This window comes from Scyliorhinus torazame, chromosome 18 (genome assembly GCF_047496885.1).
Source record: "Scyliorhinus torazame isolate Kashiwa2021f chromosome 18, sScyTor2.1, whole genome shotgun sequence".
Lineage (NCBI taxonomy): Eukaryota > Metazoa > Chordata > Chondrichthyes > Carcharhiniformes > Scyliorhinidae > Scyliorhinus > Scyliorhinus torazame.
The window spans coordinates 3,262,801-3,288,301 of record NC_092724.1 but is presented as its reverse complement, the minus strand read 5'-3'; the positions used below and the strand labels follow the sequence as shown (position 1 = coordinate 3,288,301).

The 25,501-nt window shown below is 42.4% G+C and overlaps 1 protein-coding gene and 1 non-coding gene across 4 annotated transcripts in view; both read right to left on the bottom strand.

Moving 5' to 3' along the window:
• The window catches only part of stk11 (serine/threonine kinase 11), a 170,116-nt gene extending 154,151 nt beyond the window's left edge, over nucleotides 1-15,965 (bottom strand). For 2 of the 3 annotated variants that reach the window (XM_072482062.1, XM_072482061.1), the window contains exon 1: nucleotides 15,531-15,964. In XM_072482062.1, coding sequence (XP_072338163.1) covers nucleotides 15,531-15,871 — 341 coding nt within the window. In that variant the 5' untranslated portion in view covers nucleotides 15,872-15,964. Of the gene's footprint in view, nucleotides 1-15,530 lie in introns of all 3 variants that reach the window. The other variant, XM_072482063.1, reaches the window with a different exon arrangement.
• Nucleotides 6,266-6,368, bottom strand: LOC140395805 (U6 spliceosomal RNA). The gene has a single exon (XR_011936319.1). It is a non-coding gene; the product is annotated as a U6 spliceosomal RNA (small nuclear RNA).
• Nucleotides 15,966-25,501: the final 9,536 nt, after the last annotated feature.

Sequence of the window (25,501 nt, the reverse complement as noted above, 5' to 3'; positions counted from 1 at the left end):
ACAATCATTTTAGTTAAACATGACATGCCCTTAACAAATTTGTGCTGGTTTTCCTTAATTAGTCCACACTTGTCCAACTGACTTAATTTTGACCCAGATTTTCACAACTAAAAGCCATGGACGCTAAATTGTCTGGCCTGTAATTACTAGATTTATCTTTACATCCATTCCTGGACAAGGGTGTAACATTTCAAATTCCTCAGTGCTCTAGCACCGCCCCCAGATTCAAGGAGGACCGAAGATTATGGCCAGCACCTCCGCAATTTCCACTCTTACTTCCCTCAGCATCCTCCAATGCATCCCATCCGATCCTGGTGACCTATGGCACAGCCAGCCCAATACCCAAAGGTTTTCAATTTTTAATCCACTAAATTTTGAACAATTTTTATTGTGGCAAATATTTTCAAATCCTTAAGTTAAACAAATTGTTTGACAAAAATAAACATAAATTTGTTCAGAGCAATGTTTGAAACCAAGTCCGGACTGCACAATCCGTTGTAACTCATACTGAATATTCGGCACAACCACCAACTGATAACACAATAAAAAGATTCTCTTTGTTGTTTAAAGCTTTACATTTCATGTTTTATAACCCACCAATTTTTAATTCAAGGCCCTTGACCTACCATTGGAACTCTAACCAACAAGACTCCTTATCCAGCATTACTGTCAGGAGTCAATTATTTTCAGTATCAGCAGTGAGAGAGGTCCTGTGACACAGGGAGTAGCATCGCTGCCTCTAAGTCAGATGTATCAGGTCAGAGTCACATTCTGGAACTCGATGGCCACAGGGGTACGTTCATGATATCACTAAACAGGTACATGACCAATCTGCAAATCCATCTAATACACCCATTGCAAGTGGTAAGAGGAGAGTTTCTGATCATCCAGAATCTGCAGAAGCCAATGGCAAACCAACAAAGAAATGTACAGCACAGGAACAGGCCCTTCGGCCCTCCAAGCCCGTGCCGACCATGCCGCCCAACTAAACTACAATCTTCTACACTTCCTGGGTCCGTATCCCTCTATTCCCATCCTATTCATGTATTTGTCAAGATGCCCCTTAAATGTCACTATCGTCCCTGCTTCCACCACCTCCTCCGGTAGCGAGTTCCAGGCACCCACTACCCTCTGTGTAAAAAAAACTTGCCTCGAACATCTACTCTAAACCTTGCCCCTCTCACCTTAAACCTATGCCCCCTAGTAATTGACCCCTCTACCCTGGGGAAAAGCCTCTGACTATCCACTCTGTCTATGCCCCTCATAATTTTGTAGATCTCTATCAGGTCGCCCCTCAACCTCCGTCATTCCAGTGAGAACAAACCGAGTTTATTCAACCGCTCCTCATACCTAATGCCCTCCATACCAGGCAACATTCTGGTAAATCTCTTCTGCACCCTCTCTAAAGCCTCCACATCCTTCTGGTAGTGTGACGACCAGAATTGAACACTATACTCCAAGTGTGGCCTAACTAAGGTTCTATACAGCTGCAACATGACTTGCCAATTCTTATACTCAATGCCCCGGCCAATGAAGGCAAGCATGCTGTATGCCTTCTTGACTACCTTCTCCACCTGTGTTGCCCCTTTCAGTGACCTGTGGACCTGTACTCCTAGATCTCTCTGACTTTCAATACTCTTGAGGGTTCTACCATTCACTGCACATTCGCTACCTGCATTAGACCTTCCAAAATGCATTACCTCACATTTGTCCGGATTAAACTCCATCTGCCATCTCTCCGCCCAAGTCTCCAAACAATCTAAATCCTGCTGTATCCTCAGACAGTCCTCATCGCTATCCGCAATTCCACTAACCTTTGTTTCGTCTGCAAACTTACTAATCAGACCAGCTCCATTTTCCTCCAAATCGTTCATATATACTACAAACAGCAAAGGTCCCTGCGGAACACCACTGGTCACAACCCTCCAATTAGAAAAGCATCCTTCCATTGCTACTCTCTGCCTTCTCTGACCTAGCCAGTTCTGTATCCACCTTGCCAGCTCACCCCTGATCCCGTGTGACTTCACCTTTTGTACTAGTCTACCATGAGGGACCTTGTCAAAGGCCTTACTGAAGTCCATATAGACAACATCCACTGCCCTACCTGCATCAATCATCTTAGTGACCTCCTCGAAAAACTCTATCAAGTTAGTGAGACACGACCTCCCCTTCACAAAACCATGCTGCCTCTCACTAATACGTCTATTTGCTTCCAAATGGGAGTAGATCCTGTCTCGAAGAATTCTCTCCAGTAATTTCCCTACCACTGAAGTAAGGCTCACCGGCCTGTAGTTCCCTGGATTATCCTTGCTACCCTTCTTAAACAGAGGAACAACATTGGCTATTCTCCAGTCCTCCGGGACATCACCTGAAGACAGTGAGGATCCAAAGAATTCTGTCAAACCAGTGCAACAGAGGGGGGGCAAGCGAGGAGAGAGAGAGAGCACGAGAAAGATAGAGAGAGCGAGCAGAGGCAGTGCCGCATCAGATCACTTAGAATGTCTCCTCATTATGCAAGTTAAAAGTTACAAATTCTAATGAGAGAAATCAAAAATACAGCTATTTCCAACCAAAACCTGAATTGCAAAAGTCAGGCAGTTAGGTCATTGGGAGGAGTTGAAGTGAATCAAACTTTTGCCTCAAAGGATTGAAGCATGATTCATATCCTACTCAGTATGCATTTTATGTCCACAGCTCCTTCACATTTATGATTGATGCTAAATACTGAATCGATCAAAGTAGATAAATTCACACATTTCTGAATTTCTTGTCTGCCATTAAACAGGACAGTAAAACTAGTAAATCACTGATTTTTCTCAGTGATGTCTTACTTTCACCTTGTTACCTACCATGGAATATATGCTGCCAAAAGTTAGTACAGGACAGGTTTTCCCTGACATTACCTGCAGTAGATGCGAGAGGAAAATGAATGCAACTCAAAAGGGGATACAGATACTATCCAATTTCCCTTACTTCTCAGGAAGATAGGCAACTTTCACTTATCAACTTCCCACAGAAGCATAATTCTGATTAGAAACGGAGAAGCATATGATAAAGTAAACATGCATTTTTCTACTTTCTCTTTCTGTCTCTCCGCTTTCTCTTTCTTTCGCACCCTCTCCGCTTTCTCTCTGCCCGCTTTTTCTCTCTCCGCTTTCTGGTATATTTGTGCTATAACATGCTTCTCTGCTTCTGCCATTAGAAATTGTGCTATGTACACAGTACTATTAGTTACTGAAAGCTAGCAGAGAAAATTATAGATATTACAGAGGGGTGAGAAATGCTATAATCGAACTATATAGATGACCCAGTCACAAAAATAAACCTAGGATTCTGGATTTGTATTATGTTTGTGGCCCAAATTCCTAAACTATGGAGAGAGAGAGAGAGAGAGAGGGAATGACCTATCCTGAATGCACCAGGGTTGGATCAAAAGTGTAGACAAGCAGTGGGCAAAACCTATAAATTCACCCTTAATGATCTTGGGTATATTCTCAATGCTGCTGTATATGATTTTATTTATTGCATTGGTAAACCTGATCATATTGAAAAACCAAAAAGGATTAGCTTTTTCTCTGCGTACATTTCTCAACTTGATCTTCAATCTGTCCATTTTTCAGGTCTGTTTTTTCTTTACTTTGCACCGCGCCAACAGCTGGACAAGTCTAGCAGAAGAAAGACAAGCTTCTTTCCCATAATGAAGCACCCATTTTTGAACTAAGGATCTAAGTAACTACACAGTGTCCCATCGTGTAATTGATGCAACGCCATAGTAACCTGTAGGTTGCTGAACCATGTGGGATATGATCTTAGTGAATAAAATAGTATAAATTTAATTTATAAAGTTACTATAAAATATGGGCAGCACGATGGCACAGCGGTTAGCACTGCTGCCTCACAACACCAGGGACCCAGGTTCAATTCTGGCCTTGGGTGACTGTGTGGAGTTTGCACATTCTCTCCATATCTGCATGGGCTTCTTCCGGGTGTTCCGGTTTCCTCCCACAGTCCAAAGATGTGCAGGATAGATGGATTGGCCATGCTAAATTGCCCATTAGTGTCCAAAAGTTAGATGAGGTTACAGGATTATGGGGATAGGGCGGAGGAGTGGACCTAGGTAGGATGCTCTTTCAGAGGGCCGGTGTAGACTTGATGGGCCGAATGGCCTCCTTCTGCACTGTAGGGATTCTATGGTTCTCATCTTTAACGTCATTCGTTTTTAAAATTTGGATATGATCCACCTAGACTGTCTAGATGCTCCAGTTGCTGCAAATTTACATAGAATTTACAGCATAGAAGGAGGCTATGCAGACACAGGGAGAACGTGCAGACTCCGCACAGTGACCCAAGACGGGAATCAAACCTGGGACCCTGGGATTGTGAAACAATAGTGCTAACCACTGTGCTACCATGAAATATCTGGTATTAAATGAGCTTGATAGTTTCCATACATGATATGCAAATTGACATTTCAGATGGACCACCTATCGAGTGTGTGGAGAACAGGGGGAACTTGAAAAAGGTACAGGAGGAAAAGATGGAAACGTGCTAGTGTGATGAGTTTTCTTCTGAAGTTTCAGCAGAGCAAAGGAAGCTTTTGCTTTATGTCTCATCCATGCAGCATCTAACCAAGGATTGTTTCGTGGTTTAATACTGGATACCAAAATTAGGCAATTATTCAATTATTCTGCACTCACATCTTTCTTCTTAATTAGCAACAAGATACTACACAAGGCCTGATCAAACAACTAACTTACAGTGAATTGCTTTAAAGCCATGAGGATACAAAGTTCTAATGCATAAATCTACATTAATAACATTGTGACATGTAAAATATCTGAAAAGGGAAGAATCTGCCACCAACAGTGAAAAGATGAATGGGTAATGCTAAGGAGGCCGGAGGCAAAAAGCAAAACGTGCATGTTGGAACCAAGGGCTGGAAAGATAGAGGAGAGGAGAAAGAGATACACAAGAATACAGATACATGAGAATACACATCTTGTAATCAATGCATTAAGGAATCTGAAACAAATCAAACGAGAATAGGAGGGTAGCATTTCGAAGTCATTATAATTTCTAAAGGGTGGACCTCTGTCCAGAAGCAAAAATACACCCGCAGAGGTAGCAGTGGAGTTGGGTAAAGACAAGAACAAGCAATGCTGTGCAGATGGAAATTGTAGTGGTCTGGAACCTCAGGGTCAAACAAGAACATAGGGGCAGAAGTAGGCCATTTATACCAGACTCTGTTTCGCCATTCAATAAAATCACAGCTGATTTGTGGCCCAAGTCCATATAGACCTGTAATGGAAGTATCATCAGGCTCAGCCAGCGCGCACAGTCTGAGGGAATGGATGGAGGCAGAGGCTAAATAGGACAACTAGAGTCTTGCCGATAGGGAGCTTAAGGATATTCACCATTATTATGCACGTCTGATGCCAGCAGTTGAACAGTATAATGGCGGTTGAGGTGTAAAAGATGATAACAAGGAGAGATAGTTTAGTGTTGTTAAATATACATAAAAGCTGACTGGAGACCTAGAAATTATGAGAAAAGGCACGGAAGGAGTGAAGCACCGTCCATATGTAAAACACGACTGACAAATTTGAAGTTTTTCTGCAGTCACCAGCTCAATCTTTACTTAATGCTACCCTAAAACAAACCACAAATGTTTACAGACAAAAACACCAAGTGTAATCATGGAAACCACTTAACACAAAACTAAGAGTCAGCTGAAGGCTGAATTGCTCTCTCCTGATCAACTATGTTGCAGTCGACGGCTCATTTGTCTGTCGTAGGTAAATTGTGAAACAAGAGGAGTTCACTCAGTTCATGGGCACTGCACAATATTGCTGCAACGAGGGTCAAAGGAGATCAGCTTTACATTAACTTTAATACTGTTCCATAGCTGTTACAGCAGTATAATGTGTTTATTTTAGAACATTTACCCAGCAACCATTATATTGCTACACAAAGTTAGCATTTCAGTTAATAAGGAAGGCTGAACTAATTCTTTCATGATTTGTCAGTGATTTTTCAATAGGTTACAGAGTAACAGACCACAGTCGATAAAGGACCTTAGGCACTCTCTCAATTAGAAAAAGAGAGATTGAGATTATTGGTTTTATATATAACTTGAGGGGTACCATTCCACAAGCAGGGGCAAAGTGAAGAGGCAGGCATCCATGAATTATGATGGTACAAGAAAGGAACTTGTGCCACTGGCATCATTCTGAATCACGCTTTTCATCGAACCAACTGACCCCCACAAAATGTGGAACGCTTCACAAATTTGCATGTCATCCTGGCGCAGAGTCATGCTAATCTTCTCTGTTTAGTTCCAATTTTAGCATGTGCGCTGCCAAAGAAACCTATAGTCAGCATTACTCAAATAATAAAAGCCTGAAATTTTGTTCATTTAGAAATAATCCTTGTGTGCAATGGGAAGTGATCAGCTTTGCTGTGACAAACAGCATGACAGCAACTATTACAGTGTGTTGATACAGGATATTTGCCCCAAGAGCAAAATTTTCTCTTGGCCACTCCATACTATTCTCTATGCCAAGGTGGTAATTTCTGATTATGCCAAAATGGTAACAAGGCAAATGCTGTTTTGTAGAAGGCTGGATGCCCCCCATACAAACAAGATTTAGGAACAGCAGTAGCCCAATCGATCTCTTGAGCCTGCCAGCCATTCAACAAGATCATGGCTGATCTGACTGTGAACTCATTTCCACATTCCACCTACCCAGATGACATTTAATTCCCTTGTTAATCAAGGATCTACCTACCACTGCCTTAAAAATATTCAATAACAGTGCCTCCACCATTCTTTTGGGAATACAGAGTTCCAAAGATTCACAATCCTCATCTTCTGATCTCAGTCTTAAATGGGAGACCTATTATTTTAAACCGTGTCTCTCAATTCTAGTCTCTCCCACTATGAGAAACATTCTTTCAGCATACACCCTGCCATGTCTCCCCAGTATCTTATATGCTTCAATAAGATCACCTCTCAATCTTCGAAACTCGAATGGATACTAGCCCAGCCTTTCCAATATTTCCTCATAAGATTCCGCCCCCTCCAATTTCAGTCGAGTGGATTTTCTCTGAACTGCTTCTAATGCAGATATATCATTTCTTAAATTAGACCACCAAAACTGGACACAATACTCCAGATGTGGTCTCATCAATGCCCTTCACAGCTGTAGCAAAACATCCCTACTTTCATATCCCATTCATCTTGCAATAAACAACATTCCATCCCTTTCTTGCTGTAAATGCATAATAACTCAGTGATCCATGGACCTGTACCCCAAAGTTCAGCAATCTCTCTCCATTTAAACAATACGCTGCTTTTTCATTTTTCCAGTTAACATGGACAAGTTCACCTTTTTCCACATTATACTCCATCTGCCAATATTTTTTTTAAAAAACATTTTATTAGGGTATTTGTAGTTTCTATAATAACTATCTGCCAATATTTTTGCCCACTCACTTAACCTATGTCTCTATGCAGACTCCTGATGTCCTCTTAATGGTTCATTTCCCCAACCTAACTTTGTGTCTTCAGCAAATTTAGCTACCGCATATCTGATCACGTCATCCAAGTCAGTAATACAAATGGTAAATCTTTCAGGTCCCAGGAGTGATTCCTGCAGCACTCCATTCGTCACATCGTGCCAACACAAAAATGACTTTATCCCTACTCTCTGCTTCCTGTTAGCTAACAAATCCTCTATCCACACTGTTGTGTTACTCTTTCACCATAAACTATTATTTTGCATGTGGCAACTTGTCAAATGCCCTCTGGAAATTTAAGCACATTAACAGGTTCCCTTCATCCATGTTGCTTCCTCAAAGAACTCCAACAAATTAGTCAAATATAATTTCCTTTTCACTAAACAATGTTGACTCTGCTTGATTTTATTGAGATACTCGATTGGAACTTCACTGGAAAATAATGCTCTGTTAGTTCAAAAGAGATGCTCCAGTACTATCCTAAATGTCAGCCGTCTCTAAAAAAGACATCATCCAGTGTGGCATTAGGTCACAATCAGCAACGAATGGCAGAAAAGACTCCAGAGCTTCTACTAACTTATTTGACTACCTTGCTAACAGATTGTCAGTCAAGATCTGCAGACGTATATACCTCTAAAATAAAAATACTGTGGATGCTGGAAATCTGAAACAAAAACAGAAAATGCTGGGAAAGCTCAGCAGGTCTGGGAGCATCTGTGGAGAGAAACAAAGTTAATGTTTCGAGTCCAACATGACTCTTCTCCAAAGAAGAATCATACAGACTCGAAACATCAAGTCTGTTTCCCTCTCCACAGATGCTGCCAGACCCACTGAACTTTCCAGCATTCTGTTTTTATTTTAGTATGTATCTAATAAAGCCCCAACAAATAATACTGATACCGTCATTCTTGAACCCTTAGGTAAACTGCTGGAATGTCTTCATTTGAAGTGAACACAATAGTCAACCAAGATTTATTATGGGCAGCATGGTAGCACAGTGGTTAGCACTGTTGCTTCACAGCACCAGGGACCCGGGTTCATTATGGGCTTGGGTCACTGTCTGTGCAAAGTCTGCACGTTCTCCCAGTGTCTACGTGGGTTTCCTCCCATTTGGCCCGAACGACGTGCTGTTGGATGAATTGAACATTTTAAATTCTCCCTCAGTGTACCCAAACAGGCGCCGGGCTGTGGTGACTAGGTGATTTTCACATTAACGTCATTGCAGTGTTAATGTAAGCCTACCCTAGTCAAGATTATTATAATAATAATCAGACAGTGATCCAAGCAGGAATCGAACCTGGGACCCTGGCACTGTGAAGCTATAGTGCTAACCACTATGCTACCGTGCTATTATTTTATTATTTACACAGAAATCCTTACCAACGTAGTGTTGGGCAGCAGTAGGAGGTCACCTTCGACTTCTTGTGAAAACTTATCAGCATGATGAAAACAAATGTGCCAGATACCATTTATTGTTGTGTGTGCTAAAGATGAGCTATCCCGAAAACCTACATATGGTATTTTTAGTGTCTGAAGGGGCATGTGGGAAATCAAATCACATTATTAAGCAACAAAGCACTGGTCAATATTTGAAAAGTGGCTCTAATGGATTTTCCTTTCCATTTTTGCTACTTTGCTCTTTCATCCTGATCTATTTCAATGATGAAAAGTAAATACGTCATTTTAAATACTAGGAGCTTAGCCCATTTTATAATGTACCTCAAAATACATTTTCAACTACATTGAAAATGCATTTTTAATCATTAAAGTTTGTATTGTAACTAATTATGTTAAATCAAAAGTAAAGACATTGGTACATAAAGCTTTCCAACAAAAGCAGAATAGTTTACTTAAATAAAAGGATACAGGTCTATGGGAGTCACGCTTTTGGTTACAGTCCTATTCGTCCCAAAAAGAGCCAAAACTCTCAGGCATTGCCTTCCTTTCCTGCCCCAGCACCTTTAGACCATCCAAACACTGGCTCTCATCTTCTGCTCAATTACATTACATTAGCAACAAACTCAATAAAGTGGGAAAGAATTCCATACATAGACAAATGACCTAGCTTTACTCTGCTTTTGTCACTGTTGCTGTGCAGTGAGACTATTGGTCTAACATCAAATTGTGACTATGTTCCTTCACTTGGGCATTGGCAAGACTAAAAATATTGCACTTAGCACTCGTTGCCCCCACCACCGCCCCAACTCCACTTTGTGTCCTTGTCAATGCTGTCCCACAGAGTGCTGCTTATGTCGCCATATCCTGCTCACCCCAGGGATCAGCTTAAAACCCAACCAACGTCTCATTCTAAAAGTTACAACAGAAGTCCATGGGATGCATTAATATTTGCAGATGTGCTGAGAAGTTTGAAAACCACTATGTTACACTAATGAAATGGTGTCAGCCTTTCTCACGCTACTTTGACATTTAACTACTATCTTGAAAATGCTTCGAGACTGCTCCAATTTAGCTGTGCCATTGGACAATTCCTTGGGCACACAAATGCAACTTTAATAATGCTGTCATTTGTGCAGTTTTGTCCTCAACATATGCTGGAACAAAACAAGCTAAGCCTTTCTAGAAAAGAGATGCAGTTATTGGTGAATAATTGGTGAAACAATTGGTACAGTGAACGACAGTGGCAAAGGCAGCCAATACAATATGCAGGTATATGGTAAAGAAATGGGAGATTTTGTGGCACAGTGGGTAGTGTCCCTGCCTCGGAATCAGAACACAGAACATACAGCACAAAAGGAGGCCAATCGGCCCATTGAGTTTGCACCGACCCACTTAAGCCCTCACTTCCACCCTATCCCCGTAACCCCTCCTAACCTTTTTGGTCACTAAGGGCAATTTATCATGGCCAATCCACCTAACCTGCACGTCTTTGGACTGTGGGAGGAAACCGGAGCACCAGGAGGAAATCCACGCAGACACGGGGAGAACGTGCAGACTCCACACAGACAGTGATCCAGCAGGGAATCGAACCTGGGACCCTGGCGCTGTGAAGCCACATTGCTATCCACTTGTGCTACCGTGCTGCCCCCAAGTTTGATTCCCGGCTTGGGTCACTGTCTGTGCCGAGTCTGCACGGTCTCCCCGTGTCTGCGTGGGTTTCCTCCAGGTGCTCCAGTTTCTTCCCACAGTCCAAAGATGAGCAGGTTAGGTGGATTGGCGATGATAAATTGCCCTTAAGTGTCCAAAAAGGTTAGATGGGGTTGCTGGGTTACGGGTATAGGGTGGAGGATTGGGCTTAAGTGGGGTGCTCTTTCCTAAGGATCGGTGCAGACTCGATGGGCCGAATGGCCTCCTTCTGCACTATACATTCCATGATAAGAGTTGCAGCCTCTACTATCACCATCCACTGTTCCAGACTACAACATACATGAAAATGTGCATGTTGCCACCATCACTTGGGCTCCTGGATGAACTGTAACACACCCCCACCACATAGTAGAGTGGAAGACGCAATAGTATACTCATACAGAATAGTGATTTAGCCTCCACTTGAGTATTAAGTACATAATAATAATCTTTATTGTCACAAGTAGGCTTATATTAACACTGCAATGAAGTTACTGTGAAAAGCCCATAGTCGCCACGACGCCTGTTCGGGTACACGGAGGGAGAATTCAGACCCGGAGGGAACCCACGCAGACACGGGGAGAACATGCAGACTCCACACAGACAGTGACCCAAGCCAGGAATCGAACCTAGGACCCTGGAGCTGTGAAGCAACAGTGCTACCCACAGTGCTACCGTGCCACCCATTAAGGTCACCGTTCTAATTGAGCACATCCTGACTTGAGAAGAACAGCCAACATACCTGGGATTCGCAATAGGAGTTAAGAGAGATCAAGTTGAAATGTTTAGATTGGAGAAAAGCCAACACTGGGAATAAAGTGAAGGTTTCGGAGGATAGCATAAAGTAGGCCTTGAATGCGACAATTAAAATTTTTAAGGCTGAGATCAATAGATATTTATTAGACAAGAACCAAGGGATATGGAACAAAGATGGTTAAATGGAGTTGAATTAAAGATCAGCTATAATGTAATTGGTAGAAAAGACTTCAAGGGGTGAATGGTCTACCCGTGTCTCTATGATATCAAAGTGTATGCAAAACATGTCCAAATAAATTGCTTGACAATTATAAACTCATATCAGGTGGCAAAAAGGCAGGCTCAGAAAGGGAAGCTGAACAAATGGTTAGACTCAACTATTTCACACCTTGGTGAGTGTGAGAAAGAGTGGATTACATCATATTTGAGAGGGTGGTGAATAATTCCGTTAGTAAAAGAAGGTATTCATGAAGAACCTTGTGACGTACTTTTTCCAAAACTTTGCAATCATTCAGATATAATCATACTCTTCCTAGCAATCCTGTACATTATGTTGCTACAAATTTCGTTTTTTTTTTTCAAAAACAGCAAAGGGAGACCAAAAATTAAAGAGGGAGAAATTAAAGTATGTGAGAAAACTAGAAAGAATTAAAAACAAACAATAAAAGCTTATACAAATATACAAAAAGGAAAAGAGTAGCTAAAATGAGCAATGGTCTCAGAGGATGAGGCTGGGAAATTAACAATGGAAAACTAAACAGCAGAGACTTTGAACAAGTATTTCCTTCCGTCTTCACAGTACAGAAATTTTTTTTAAAAGCACCCCAAGAATAGTGGAAATTCAAGAGGCAAATGGGAAGGAGGAATTTAAAACAATCATGATCACCAGAGAAAAGGACCAGGAAAATGAATGGGATGAAAGTCTGACAAGTTCTCAGGACCAGATCGCCTGTATCCTAGAGTCTTAAAAGTAGTGGTTGCAGAGATAGTGGATGCATTGAAGGTAATGTTCCAAAATTTCCGAGATTCTGGAAAGGTGCCAACTGATTGGAAAACGCAAATGTAACACCTCTATTCAAGAAAGCAGGGTGACAGAAAACTTCACTTGGCTAGCTAGCCAAACTTTTGTCTATAGGAAAAGGCTAGATCCATTATCAAAGAGGTTGTAGCAGACTTTTAGAAAATCGTAATACCATCAGGCAGAATAAAGATGGTTTTATGAAAGGGAAATGAGGTTTGACAAATTTATTAGAATTCTTTGAGAATGTAATATGTAGGGTGAGTAAAGGAAAACTAGTAGGTGAGTGTAAATGAATTTCCAAAAGGCATTCATTAAGGTGACACATAAATGATTGCAACAAAAGATATAAGCTAAGAGTTCAGTGTGCTGGAATGATATATTAGCATGGATGGAAGATAGGTTTACAGAGTCGAGATAAGCAGATCATTTTCAACTCTGCAAACAGCAACTACTGGAGTGCCACAGAAAATAGTGCTTGGGCCTCAACTATTTACATTCTACATGTATATTAATAATTTGGACTGAATTGCTGCTAGATTTATTGACGATACAAAACTAGATAGGCAAGCAAGTTGTGAGGAGGATACAGAGTTTGCAAAGTTACATAGATAAATGAAGTGAGTGGATAATAAATTGGCAGATGGAGCATAATGTGGAAAAATGTGAACTTGCCCATTTGGCAGAAAGAATATAAAAGCAGAACATTATTTAAATGGAGAGAGATTGCAGAACTGAGGAGGTACAGAGGGACCTGGGTGTCCAGGTACCTGAATCACAGAAATTTAGTATGCAGGTAAGCAAGTAATTAGGAAGGCAAATTGAGTGTTGTTTTTTAATGCAAGGGCAATCTGAAAGGAATCAAAAGGGTTAGAGGTGGAGGATTTTATTTTTTTTCCCCAAATTCATTTTTGTCATGTGAGGCAACACTGCTCAGGCCAGCATTTGCTCTTCATTCCGAACTGTCCTTGAACTGAGTGGATTGCTTGGCCATTTCAGAGGGCATTAAGAGTCAACCACATTGTCCGAAGTCACATATTGGCCAGACCAGGTAAAGGTGGCAGATTTTCTTCCCTAAAGGACATTAGTGAACCAGATGGGTTTTAACAACAATTGATGACAGTTGTCAGAGGATTGTAGGGCTGGAGGATGTTGGAGAGATCACAAGGGGCGAGGCTACAGAGGGTTTTGAATACAAAGGTGAGAATTTTAAATATAAGGTATTGTTTGGCCCAAAGCCACCATAAGTCAGCGATCACAGGGGTGATGGGTGAACTTTGGGAGAGTTAGGATTTGGGCAGCGGAGATTTTGATGAGTTGATGTTTGTGGATGGTTGAATGCAGGCGACCAATCTGAGTAGTCACATCTGGAGGATTGCAGCAGCTGATGGGCTGAAGCGTTATGCACCCTTAATTGGAATTAAATGTTTAATTTGTAAAGCTATCACAATCCAAGTGCACTTTAACAACTAATCACACTACTGAAATCCCTTTGCAAAACCATGAACCAACATAAACACAATGGAAAACTATTGCAAAAGCCTATCCAAAAAGGTGGCCACCAATCTAGAAAACAAATCAATATTTGTCTCTTCAATTCTGTGCAACAGGTTGGCAAGCCCAAGTTTCTAGCAAAGCAACCAGCATGTATCATTGAAAATTGAGCTCATCAAGAATCTTAAAAAAGTAGTTAGTTATCTGTGCCAAAGCAAGTTACATGCTCGCTACCATGGGAGACGGGAGGTAAGGTATTTCAACCAATTATCATGCTGTAAACAAAAATGCAGAACATTTTTATTTCCAAACTTGACTGCATATGCAGTACAAGCGATTGTCCTTTTGCATTTTCTGATCTCTCAATTATTTTGAGTCAAATGCATAAAGGTCGATATAATGTATAGAAACATGTAAATAACGGTGAAGAATTTCTGTGTTACTGAGCAAAGAATTATCTATGTCAAAATTATCAGCTCTCAGAAAATCTCACATCTTCCTCCAAATCCCCTAAACTTTCCTCTTAGCTCCAATGGTAAATTAATCGAACAGAACTTCTCGCTTTCTTATCAACCTGCCGATGGAACAGGCAATGTAAAATCAATGGAAGAGGCATTCAGACTCTAAACTTTAATCAATACATTATTTTCCATAAGTAAAATGGGGGAAACAGTTATCTTCTAATTGTTAAGCCAAATTTCATTCTTAAGAAAATGTTAATTGTCATTCGGTGGTTGAGATTTTAAACCACAGGTGGCACGGTGGTTAACGCTGCTGCCTACGGCGCTGACAACCCAGGTTCTAATCCCGGCCCTTGTTCACTGTCCATGTGGAGTTTGCACATTCTCCCCGTGTTTGCGTGGGTCTCACCCCCACAACCCAAAGATGTACCGGATAGGTGGATTGGCCACACTAAACAGCCCCTTAATTGGAAAAATAAGTATTGGGTACATTTTTATAAAGAGATTTTAAACCACAGAAAGAAACAGGCTGCAATATGCAACTGACTGAACTGGTCCTTGGGTTGAAAGTAAAATTAAATGTTGGCCAATACTAAATAACGTTTGTTCTACGTGTTTGAAAAGTAAGGACGGCTCTGTCAAAGTGAGCAGCAAGTCAGCCAGATTCTCTGATGTGTTTTGCTTCATCTTTGCCTGCCCCAGATCACCACTGGATGGATGGATGTGTGAATGGAAACAGCTGAATGGTGGCAGATTAACCAACCTGTCCCAAATTGTTAAATCTCACAGCCTTTATACTATTGTGGTGGAATTGGAGAGCATCACCCTGACATTTACTCCGAGCCCCCCCCCCCCCCCCCGCTTAAGATGACAACTTATTAAAAGTCTAAGTGGCAGCAGACTTGAAGTTGAATGAGAGGAGAGAGGCACAAAAAACACACAAACATACACACTGCCTGGGTTAGTGAGTGGCGGGGGTTGGTGGTCCGAAAGATCTAAAGTGCTCAGATTCTCAGCCCAACGGCCGGGGGGGGGGGGGGGGGGGCTGTGCGGCCTCGGTGCCCCGGGGGGGGGGGGGGGCTGTGCGGCCTCGGTGCCCCGGGGGGGGGGGGGGGGGGCTCTGTCCCGCCGCCTGCAGCCGGCTCGGGCCGCAGCTCTGCCAGCCCCCCCGTCCCGGCCCCAGCCCCTCCCTCACTCACTTTTTCACATTGGCCTCCCCGTTCGGGATCCGCCGCAGCTTCTTCTTCTTGAGGATTTTGACGGCCCTCCTGCACAGGGTCTCGGAGTCCAGCATCTCCTTGACTTTGCCGTACGAGCCCTCGCCCAGCAGGTCGCCCATCAGGTACTTGCCGATGATCTTGGCCCTCTTCTTGCGCGGCTGGTAGATCACGTCGGTGGAGTCGATCCGGTGGATGAAGGTGTCCACTCCCATCAGGTCGTTGTCGCTGATGTAGTCGATGACCTCGTCCATCTCCACATAGTCTCTGAAAGGCGCCAGGATGGGCTCGGGCTCCTCGGGCTGCTCCGCGCCATGCCGCATCGCCGCTCCACTCTCCGCCGGCCCGCCGCTCCCGACTTCAGTTGTTAGGCAGCCACCATTTTGTTTACCTGCCTCCGAACAGCTCCGGAGCTGCCGTTGTGCGTCATCGCCTCGCGCCCCAGTCCGCCCCGGTCCTCCTCTCCCATTGGTCCGCCTCCATGTCCGTCCGCCACGTTCCCTAGCGACCCCGCCCTCCTTCCCCGATCTCCCCCTCCCATTCGTCTGTCTCCCCGTCCATCAGCAGCGTTACCAGGCGACTTTCCCCCCCACCCCGACCCTCCTCTCCCATTGGCCAACCTCCCTGTCTGTCAGCTGCGTTACAGGGCGACGTCCCCCCCTTCGCCCCGATCCTCCTCTCCCATTGGCCAGCCTCCCCGTCCGTTAGCCGCGTTACAGGCGTCGTCTCCCCCCCGCCCCGATTCTCCTCTCCTATAGGCCAGCCTCCCCGTCCGTCAGCCGCGTTACATGGCGACGTCTACCCACCCCCGGCCCTGATCCCCCTCTCCCATTGGCCCACCTCCCCGTCCGTCACCTGCGTTACCAGGCGACGTCTACACCTCGCCCACCTGGGTCCCGCGCTTCCTCCTCCCCCATTGGTCCGCCGGGCCCTCAATTACCCGGGTCGCCCGCAACAAGGGGCGGAGGCGGCGCCTGATAGGCTGATTCCCCTGTCAATCAGGAACCTCTCAGCAAATCAAAGCATTCCTTCCATTCCAGCATCCCAGGCTCCAAGTGGTCACTCCCTGTGCTGGGCATGGGCAGGGCATGGTGCTGGGCCAAGGATCTCACATAGTTAGGAGGGTTATTTTTAGATGCCACATTCTGCCAGACTTTGAACTCAATGCTCTCTGCATTTAAAATGTTTTGTCAAGATCCTTAATTTGTGAAAACAGTTGCTGAAGCAGTGATATAAAAGATGAGGCATGGCTTGTCTTGCTGCTGCAAACATTTCACCCACATTTACCATCGAGAAAGGCAAAGCATTGCAATTAGAAGGCACAGTAGTCATGGACTACCAATCAGTGTGATTAAATTCAGTTTTACCGAATGTTTCGAGGATCAGTGCAAAGGATCCACCCCAGTAGCACAGTGGTTAACACTGTTGCTTTGCAACAACAGGGACCCCGGTTTGATTCCCGGCTTGGGTCACTGTCTGTGCGGAGTCTGCACGTTCTCCCCGTGTCTGTGTGGGTTTCCTCCGGATGCTACGGTTTCCTCCCACAAGTCCCGAAAGACGTGCTGTTAGGTAATTTGGACATTCTGAATTCTCCCTCTGTGTACCCGAACAGGTGCCAAAATGTGGCGACTAGGGGATTTTCACAGTAACTTCATTGCAGTGTTAATGTAAGCCTACTTGTGAAAATAAAGATTATTATTATGATTGTTCCCAGAATTTAGCTTGACGGAAAATTCCCCCCAACGCAGCAGGGGAATGATTGGACAGAAATTATCCTCTTGGATAAAAGGTTGGGCTGCCTCACTGACGCTGAAATCCATGGCCCCCTGAACCTGTGGAATTTAAGAAGCAATAGATTGTCATTCAAGATTTTGTTGAACACAGTTTTTAACTTTATTTTTAAACAAATGGTGCATTTTTTAAAAGTGCACACAACTCGCGACAAGATGTCATAACTTCTCAATGTCATTCATTTTACACCGTGTTTGCAGATCTGCACAAGTGCTGTGCAACATATTTTACCCAGTTGTTTACAGCTGTTTATTGGGATTTGATATGTTTCTATCCTTTTTCAGGTTGTGTTTGTATAAAACTAACAGGCACTCTTCATTCTTGGACAGAGAGTAATGATTTCAGTATTGATTGGTCCTGAAAGTTATATTCCAGTATTACTGGTATGTAATGCAATGATTCACCATGTTGAGGGGCATAAATATGAAATGCTTTGCAGTAGAAGTACAACCTGAGCAGAGATAGCATTAAGAATGCATTGCAGTAAGCAGAAAAATAGGTTTAGTGTTAAAGGCATTTTTAAACCGTTCAATTTGGGAGTTAAATTTTACAACCACTGATGAATTACCAAGATACTGGGGTAAAATATCCTGTTGTAATTACATTTCCACCAAACACGCCAGTGCATAAAAGAACTGGTCTGTATGTATTGCATTTAAACTTTGACAGAATATCAGTTTCATCTAACATATTGTTTCATGAAACCATTTTGGCAAATCCAAATTATCTATATATTTTATTCCAGTACAGGGAAGCATTTGTCAAACCCATATTTATTTATCAATTTTATTATTTTTGGGCTACTCAAGTTCTTGTTATATTCCTATGAGAGAATAAGCCAAAAACATTGAGCAATCTTTCTTTTTCCACATTTGTGCATTTCACATTTTTCATGTTATTTGTTTGTTTGTTTGTTTATTGTTTGTTGTCACGTGTACCGAGGTACAGTGAAAAGTATTGTTCTGTGTGCAGCTCAGACAGATCATTCCGTACATGAAAAGAAAATACATAATAGGGTAAACATAAAATACACAATGTAAATACGTAGACACAAGCATCGGTAAAGCATACATGAGTGTAGTACTACTCGGTAGGGAAGATGTGTGAAGAGATCAGATCAATCCATAAGAGGGGAGTCTGGTAACAGTGGGGAAGTAGCTGTTTTCTTAATTTTCATTTTTCCTTTGTGATGCTACCAACTTATGTTTACATTACCGACTTTTTAAGATAAAGAAATCATTTTTTTCTTTTAAATGTGTGGGTCAAGCTTGCCTCTCGCACCAAATGTCAACAGTAGTGGTTTATTTCATGTTACCCTTTGGTCTCACCTGCCATAGCAAAGGGAAGCAGGTGAACTTTAACTTCTAGACTATGTGTAGCTAACTGACTTTCAGAATGTTCCTTTCTTTGCAGAGACGCTTCTGCAAGGGCACAGCAGAGATGAATACACAATCGGGGGAACCATGAGAGTAAAGTCTATCCTATCAGTCTGAGCTACCACATTAGTACGCCCACACGCTGTGCCATCACAACACTCCACATGTTCTGTTTTAAATGTAAATACCTGACTTACTCAGTATTCAAGTGCGGAAATCTGACATTATATGAACTCAAAAGTTAAAAGAATTTCTATTAGTAGTGCATGGCGCAGTACAAATGGGAGCACCAATATATTGAGCCATGAAAACATATAGGGAGGATACTCAGGATTTATTGCCATGTGCAAATTTGGATTGCCAGGTTTTGGCTCCTGTACAGAGGTGCTGAGCAAAGGCCAAAACACATCCTCCTGAACGGAACAGTGAAGGGACAACTGTACTTAGCGTACTATTAGTAAAGGACCAGAGGCACACCGGTAATAATACTTCCGAAAAATTTGTTAGCTGTTATAATATGCATGCACGCATTATAAATTCCCAGAGTGACAATCCAAATGTGGAGTGTGTAAGTTTGCTCAATTTATTGTGAATGCCATGGGAGAAGAGCAAAGTGCTCTCCTTGGGCTGAAAGGGAAAATCACCAATAAACAGACGGTGCATAAAGTGTGGAATATCATCATGCGGAGATTGAACATTATGGGACCGATTTTGACTCTGTGCAAATAGATGGGTTTTGAGTGGATTATTAGCTCACCCGTATGCCCCTGACATGCTGAAATCACAACAGGAAAGTACCCAAATTGAAGGAAGGTGTCAAGTTAAGCAATGAATGTGATGGTGATTAATCATGCATATGACTCTGTCACTCGGTGTATGATAATGCATTGTCTTCTTTTACGTTTGTTTATCCAAGAGCATTTATTTGGACTTGCTGACTGATGGACAAATAACCCGACTGTCATAAGGTTATTGTCAAATCTCCTCCAATGAACATTTTTGTCCTAAAAAGGTCAGGTAATTTGAAAGAATCGTTTAATGTTGTTAATGTTTTGATAAGAACTGATTTCTTCACAAATATGTTTATTTTCTATAATGGTCTCAAATTCAGTTTTGCATGATATAAAACAATGTGATCTTATCAGGTTCTGATGGTGATAACACTCAGGTTTGAATTGTTGCAACAATATATTAAAATTCCTGATAAGAGAATAAACATCTGTGACTACAGTTAATTCACATTGCATCAATAGATCATCTAGTTTTACAGTTAGTGTCATAATTGAACAAGTTAAAATAGAAATTAGGAATAGGTTGGTAAACATAACATTATAGGGCCTTGAAAATTATGTACCAAGTTAGCGTTTCAATAAACTGAAGCATTTTGCATTTGGACCAGATTAAATAAAACTGATAAGATTTTACAAAACTTCTGATTAGCAACATTGGGTTTTAAAAGCTGCTGAAGTCAATGGCTGTTTCAGTGCATGTTGCAAAATTAATGGCGCAGTATATAGAGTCAAAGTATTTAAAGAGAGGCTGGAGCCACATTATGCAAGGTTGTACATACTAATTAGCTTGATAACATAAAACCCTGTCTGGGAATGTAATGTGAAATATGAGAGAGTATTATCATCATACGTCTTTTTCTAATTTTGGCTCGCAGTAATTTATATATCTTTATTGGCATAATTTCTTTGGTAATAAATATCATGGAAAAATACATTACTGAGAAAAACATTCCTTTTATGTTTCAGTGTTTATGCTTCAGTCAAGTAACTAATAGTCATAATTTATTTATAAATTGTTCTATATGTTGTCTTTAAATCACAATTATGCCCTAAAGCACTTACCACTTGTAAAACAATGCTGTGCAAGTTTTAAATATGAATTACTGGAAACTAGAATTATGTTCCATTGTGTTGCAACCTATAGTGATATTTGTCACAGGACTGCAGGTAGTCCCATTTACTAGCAGGAGGCGATTAGCTGGTCAGGCAGCGCTGTGACTGCGTATCAAATACACATTCAGTGCTCTGCTCGGCACTCCCCAATTTCCGAGGACAATCGGAACGGCTGAAAAGAACGGACAAGATATTCAACCGCTTCCAATCATCTAATATGGAAAAGTGACTGAGTGGAACACCTGAAGCTGATGTTTTAAGAAATATCGTTGTTCATGGAGAGGGTGAAATTCGCCTCGAGAGGGTCGGTACAAGGGTTCTTTAGGCGGTGGCAACCGTTCTTAGACTTTCTGGCAGAACGATAGACATTGGTCAATGGCAGCAGCAGCTCGGGGGGGGGGGTTACTTTATCTTTGTTTATGTTATTTACACTGGAGGGTCTGAGGGGGTATATACACCTGTTGTGTTAAGTCAGGGTGTTAATGTTAATTTATTATTTATGTACAGGGGGGAGGGGTTTGGGGGGTTGCTTTTTTAGATTGTGTTCCGTACTTAACCCTGTTGGGTTCTTTTTTCTTTCTCATTTTGTTATTGATATTTTATGAAAACTTTTAATTAAAAAAAATTTTTTAAAAAAGAAATATCGTTGTTCACCAGCTGTGATTAACTGTTGGTCATTGAGCCTCACAGCGACTTTGCCCTATGCTGTTTCGACGAGATCTTAATTCCCAGACAGTGGAGAAATACAGTGAATTCCAAACTTTTTATCAAGCTAAACTAAAGTAAACAAAACAAAATCAGAATTCAGAGCTCCATTAATGAAATAATCAGTAAAAACACTCTTCACTATAATCAGTGAACTTCAATTAGATCATTTTGTTCCTACACTTGTTTCTTAATGTGCAGGAAGTTGGGGGTGAGGTACGAGGTCAGCATCTTGGAGTATGGCTGAGCAGAGTCTGGATCCTCCGCTTCTCCGGCCGTTTCTCGATGGCACGCCGTTCGCTGGAGACGGGATTCTCTATTCCCGCTCCCTGTCTGTGAGATTTCCCATTGAAGCCACCCCACGCCTCCGGGAAACCCATGGGGAGGGGTACACTGCTGGCGGGAACAGAGAATCTTAACAGCCGGAAAATTCTGGCCCAGGCTCGAAGTACCAAATGGCCAACTCCAGCTCCCATTTCTTCTGTTCTGATATTGTAATCTGCACAGACCAGAAAGTCCCAGCTTCAGTCTTGTTGTCATCAGTGAGCTTATTTCAGTTGGGCCAGTACTTTAGATATGTGAACTCACTGGAAAGTGTGTCAAAGGAGGTTTGATGCCATTCGCAGTAAGACAAGCAATCAGCATTTGTTATAACCCAAAAGAATTTCTGTCAGATGTATACCTTCCAATCAGCGAATTTGAAATTCAGGTGATTTTAAAACTGAGGGACAAATGGTTCAAAGCAGAGATTATATTGTATGATGCATTGTGCCATGTGTACTAATTAAAATTATGACATTTTTTGATTAGTTTAATCGAAAGTTATGGGCTGCAAAATTCCATATTTTTAGCAAGGGTGCCATTTCAGTTCAAAACTGGCATCCTAGGTGTACTCTCTTACTTCTGGTAGTGGTCAAACTGGACACCATTTTTACCAGGACATGAGTGTAGGTGCAGGGAGTGTGCACGAGTAGAATGCAGAGTAGGCAGGTCAGGACACCATTCAGCATTGACGCTGATTTGATGCCATCGGTGCCATTTTCAACCTCGATTCTCCAGCTAACACCCTCTACTTCGCACAGCTCAGCATAGGTTCAGCAGTGTTGCTCTCTTTGTGTGTCTCTTAATTTGGCTCTGTTTAATTACCTTTGCTCAAGAGTCGCCAGGTATCTTTCAACACTGCCACAAGGTTCAGAACCGAATACTGATCAAAGACACGATACACCAGTTAGTAAGTTCAAAAGCAATGCTCATTTATTTACACAGTCAAAACTACTCATGCATAAACTCTACAAACTAAACTATCACTATCACTAAAAGCCTATACTTAGCTTCGGGTGCCCACTCAGTCAGAGGAACAATGGCCGTTGCTCGGTTCTGAGGCTGCTGGGTTGAGCTGTTTACAGGATAGCAACTAGGAGCGTCTATCTCATAGCGTGCGTTGACTTGGCACTTACTTGGTCTGGTGTAGCTGCTAGGCTGGTCTCTCTTCGCTGAGAGCCAAGGCCAAAGAAGAAAGATTCTCCCTTGGGGAATACCTTTTCTACCCAAAAGGGCTTCTCGCGCTTTTGGGCGGACCTTGAACTTGGCCTCAATTAATTGGGCCTTTCTCAATCATTTGTATCGATCTTCCTCCAATAGAGGGGTGGGTTCCCTGATTGCTGGGCGTGTCCTAGGTGACCGTTGGTCTGCTTTGTTTTAGTCTCTTCTGGCGCCGGGGTGTCTGCCTTAACATTGTTTATCTAAATGTTTCCCTTTTGACCCCGGAGATGGCTCATTAGTATGTACATGGCTTAGCAGTTTCTGTCCTGTCTGAGAGCTTAAGGTTCTAATCAACAGACAGACCTGGCACCTGTTTGTTTCTCAGTATTGTCCAATTTTCCCTGCATTCTTTGCAAGTGTCCATTTTGTAATCGGGACGTGGCCATCCCAGATGGCTACATCAGCAGGAAGGACCCCCGCTGCCAGTGCTATTTAGAGCGATTTGAGGGGAGCCTAATTCGGCAGGCCTTCCCCAAACAAAGTAGTGAGGGGCTCACTCCGTCCAGCTGGCAAGCGAGACTCCCGTTGCCCTTGTGAAATACCACCATTTGGTGGTGCAATCGATCTGTGTGATGCGCCTGTCACAACTAACAGTGTGTGTTAGCTTTGAGAGCTGAGTCGGAGGCCTGCAGCAGCGTTAACTGTGGTGAGGATGAGGTGATGATTGTAACGTATGAGTTGTGATTGATAAAGGTTGTTGGAGTGAATGTGAGGTGGTGAATTGAACAGTTTCTGAGGTGAATCATTCGGCTGTAAGAATATAGCATTTGAAGATTAATTTACGAACAGCAATGAGATAATGGCAAGATGTTTATTGAGAGATCTTCGGCCAGAGTCGTCCCCTGCTCTTCTTCAAAAGAATGCCATGGTATGTTTTACTTCCACCTGTGCAGGCAGGTGGGACCTTGTTTAACGCCTCATCTGAAAAACTCCAACAGTGCAGCACCCTCTCAGTACTGCACTGAAGTGCCAGCCCTGATTTTTGTGCTCCAACCAAGAGCAGGACTTAAATCCAGGACCTTGTGATTCAGAGGTCAGAGTGCTACTCTCATCACTGAGCCAGGGAATGACATTTGATTACGATGATTACCCATTTCATATCATTGTGGGTAAAGGAGCTCTCTCCTCCTGTCCATCTCCTCAAGGCCTCCAGTATTGTGTCTGGGAACCTTGCAGCATGCTCTCTGCCCTGTTGTTCAATTTATCACTGTTCTTCTCGTATGAACGTAATCCCCTGCTGGGATGAGCAGCCACTCAATGGCAAGCATTTTGTGCTCGGCTGCCATCACTATTATTTGCATTGCAAAGTTTGCATAATTCCTGCATCTGAAGGAACGGGCACAGATTAATCATACAACATAATCCCTGCATTGTTTGCATAGCGTTATCAAATGCTCTCCCAACACAGATTAAAAGAGTTGAGCTATTGTGTTTTAATTTGTTTTCACCCAAACATATCAGAATGATGAGCGCCTAATTATATTTTGATGGAACAACATGTTTTTGTGTCTGTAGCAGTCTTGTGGAATCCATAGCAACATCTTAAATTTACTAGAGATGGGTGAAAAACTAGAATACACTTTAAAACTTGCTTTATTACACAACACCTTTAAGTCCAAAACAAAATATCTCTCACTAACTGAAGGCTTTTTGTCATTCCAGACAGCTCATTCTGAAATCAGGACGGTGGGGCCAGAATACAATTCATCACAAAAGTGAGATGTTCCAGCCCAATCAGAACAGTTGAGAAGCCTGCCTGTGGTCACAGAACCATAAATTGCCCATTATATAGAAAGACATAAGTTTAAATATCAAACTAGATTTACCCGCCATTGATGCTCAGATAGAATTGTTTGCGACAAAGTTTCAGCAGTCTTCAGTTACAGCATTGATTTTTTTTGCTATTGTTTTCATCCTAAGCGAGTAGAAGGGAAAGCAAGACATTTTCTTTCCTCCGCTTTCTACTCCCGTGGACTAGCAGCATCAAAACTTCAGTGCAATCTCGATAAATCATTAACAGAATCAGTGCTGGCAACAATGCAGTTGGATCATTGGATGAATTGTAGGGTTGGAATTGTTCCTGATGGTCCAGTATGGAAACACCACTGATTGCAGTCTCAATGCGGTCTGCAATCCAACTCACTGGAGCCTTGGCTGTAAAAAATCCCTTTGAAGGGGGGCACATATCTGGGCTTAATAGAACCTATTTCTGGGTGAGGAGTTCCCTTGCTGTCCCACTGTTTGGATGGGTTAGCATGAGCTCACTTAATGCACAGCATAAATATGCAGAGCAGGTAGATCAGCATGTGAGTGCTGGTTTGACACTAGCTCCCATGCTCCAGCTGACAGTCTCTCTTAACCTTGCACAGCTGAACATGTGTCAAGCAGAATGAAGGAACTAACTCCCACTGACCTCCCCCATCCCCACCCCCATTGCTTTGTAAAAGGGTCATCAACTACTTGCAGGTTGGTTACTTTATTTATTCAGGTTTTGCTATAATTCTTCATATGTTCGGTGCTTTCTGTCACATTATGATGATAAGATGTAATACCTTGGACTTATTTACTGTACAAGCCACAAGGCAGCAATTGCTCATGAAAATGAAAAAATGAAATGAAAATCGCTTATTGTCAC